This window comes from Galeopterus variegatus, unplaced genomic scaffold (assembly GCF_000696425.1).
Source record: "Galeopterus variegatus unplaced genomic scaffold, G_variegatus-3.0.2 Scaffold52, whole genome shotgun sequence".
Taxonomy (NCBI): Eukaryota; Metazoa; Chordata; class Mammalia; order Dermoptera; family Cynocephalidae; genus Galeopterus; species Galeopterus variegatus.
In genome coordinates this window covers 1,030,198-1,032,657 of record NW_007726163.1, presented here as the reverse complement: position 1 = coordinate 1,032,657, position 2,460 = coordinate 1,030,198, and the positions used below count along the sequence as shown (strand labels likewise).

The following is a 2,460-nucleotide window of genomic DNA, read 5'->3' as shown; positions in this document are numbered from 1 at the left end:
CCAACGCCCGGAGCAGCGCCCCCTGCTGAACACTCTGGTGGCAGCGCTGCGCCCCCCACTCGGGCCTAACGTGGAGTCCAGGGCTACAGCCGCCTTCTTCCACCGCAGCGCTTTGCCCCTACCCTTGCCAAGCAAGTGTCATGGCCCAAGGCTCCCGCCACAACCGGGTGCCCCGCCTCCCCTCCCCACGGCGATGCGACACTCCTCCCGTCCGCCCGCCCTGCGCCCGAGACACGAACGCGCCCTCCTTGGTTCGAGGCTCCGGGGCACAGCGCGTCCCCGCCCAGCTTCTAACCCACTCCCCTGCGGTGAGACACCCGCCCCTCCCCCTCCTATTCCGCGAGTGCCTGCGACGCCAGAGGTGGGGCCGCGGAAGGGCTCGGCCCCTCCCGGCCGCCTGGCACCGCGACCCGGTGGCCAACGCGCGCTGAGAGGCCATAAGGGCGCGCGGGGCGGCCCCGAAGGCGTGTTTTCTATCACCGGTTCAGCGGTTCCCCACCCTGACACAGCCCCCAAAGGATCGGAGCCGGCAGCCAGAGCAAGGGGGGGACCCGTATGGGAGAAAGAGAGGGCAGGGGCGGGAGACCGATGGACATGGACGGACCGTCGGAAAGGAAAGATCAGGGCGTGGAATTTGCGCTTAAGCGGGAACCAAGCTGTTAAAGGAGCTCAGGAATTGCAAAGGCAGCCCCGGGGTGACGAGGGGACCCCTGCGCGGAGTGGCGCTCCGAGTCCGACTGTACGCCGAGCTGGCGACCTTCAGCCCGCCTTCAGGGTCGGGCCGGCTAACGGAGAGCGGCTACCGGGTCTGTCCGGGCGCAGCCAGAAGCCGGGAGGGCGGGCGGCCAAGTGGCGGCTCCGTGCTCATTTCCCCCGCCGCGGTCACAACTCGGGTCCCGGGGCGAGTGGAGGGGAAGCCCGGCGGCGGCAAAGCTCCGGAACACGCTCGCGCGGGCGGCAGAGCGCTTGGGCCCGCCGCTGGCAGGGGCACGTCCCGGAGGCCACGTCTCAGAGGGACGCGCAGGGGACGGAGGTCATCGGCGGGTGTCAGCTCAGCTCCAGCCCGGACATCCCGAGTGCGAGAACGTCCAGCGGATCGACGCGCCGCTGTTAGGAGAACTGAGGGCCTGGGCCGGGCGGGCCCCCGAAGAAGGGCAGGTGCGTCCTTTCCCTTTAACGTTGCATTTGCTACCGAATCCGAAATCTAGACTGGGGCGGTGCGTCCTGATCACTCTGAGCAGGCCATCAGCGTCAACACGACGCCGCCAGATCCAAAGCCGCAGGGTGCGGATCTCCCGAGTTCCCCTGCACCACCGCTTCGTCCCAAACCAACTCCTTAGTCGTCGCCTTTCGCGCCACCGCGGAGACTTGGCGCTCACTCAGCTTGGGGTTGTGAGACACTCAACACTGGGGGACGTTTGGGGCCTGGAGGGAGAAGCCTGGCTAAGTTCAGCACTCGTGACCCCGAGGCCGATCAGGTGGGCCGAGGAGAAAGACCTGAGATTAGCGTGGGAGGGTCTGGACAGGAAGGTCGGATCTTGGGGCCTGGGTCAGCGCTGCCAGCGCTCAGGGTCTTACCATTGCCAGAAAGCGCTACTGCGGGAGTGGGGGCTGGGATGACCAGGTTGCCTTAGCACCCCCTGCCTTTCTGACTGGGGTTGAGAGTCAGCGACCAAGCCATGGTCACAGGTTTCCCTCTCTTGGGGCGGGAACAAAGTGGCCTTGCAGGAATCGTCGCACACCAGCTGTCAGTGCACCCCTAGAGACACCGGTCAACAGCAGGTGTCTCTGCCTGACACCAGTGCTGGGTCCTACTGTCTTACTCAGCCTCCTTTCCCCCTGTAGCCCTGCTCGCAAGGTCTTTGACTGTTTTACAAATCAACTCTTGACTGTGATTGGTGCAAACACCCTGGGAGCCTTGGGCTGGGGTCATAGTCCTGGGTCTAGATGTGGCTTTGACCTTTGGCAGCAGGCAGCTTGCCTTGTCTCAGCTTCAGTTTCCCCAGCTGTACAAAGGAGAGCATGCAAGAGTCCTGGCACAGTCTGGGCACAGCAGGTGACAAATGCTTTTTGATTACAGGACACCCTGCCCTGAATCCCTGCACTCTTGCTGTCCTGGTGGGAAACTTAGTTCCTCTGAGACTGAATTTACTCATTTGTAAAATGGGAGGATTCTCACCCCAAGAAATTTGCATGTGGCCAGGATAACAGGCTGGAACTAAGGAGGCTCAGTCCCCCTGCCCCCAATCTGTTCTGAATCCCAAAGATGGTAATGGCAGAGAGAGAGGCCAGTCATACACAATGGAAGGCTTCAGAGAAGAGACAACCTCTCCCACCTGTGCTTCTTGGTCTGTACAGTGAGGGCAATCCTCACTTCCTTCCTTCCTTCCTTCCTTCCTTCCTTCCTTCCTTCCTTCCTTCCTTCCTTCCTTCCTTCCTTCCTTCCCTCCCTCCCTCCCT

The 2,460-nt window shown here is 62.9% G+C and overlaps 2 protein-coding genes across 2 annotated transcripts in view; one reads left to right on the top strand and one right to left on the bottom strand.

The window, feature by feature from the left end:
* GDF7 (growth differentiation factor 7) overlaps positions 1-142 on the bottom strand; it is a 4,380-nt gene extending 4,238 nt beyond the window's left edge. Inside the window, exon 1 of the mRNA XM_008573421.1 lies at positions 123-142. Coding sequence (XP_008571643.1) covers positions 123-142 — 20 coding nt within the window. The remainder of the gene's footprint in view (positions 1-122) is intronic.
* The window catches only part of HS1BP3 (HCLS1 binding protein 3), a 42,017-nt gene continuing 39,697 nt past the window's right edge, over positions 141-2,460 (top strand). Inside the window, exons 1-2 of the mRNA XM_008573409.1 lie at positions 141-308; positions 666-901. Coding sequence (XP_008571631.1) covers positions 141-308; positions 666-901 — 404 coding nt within the window. The remainder of the gene's footprint in view (positions 309-665; positions 902-2,460) is intronic.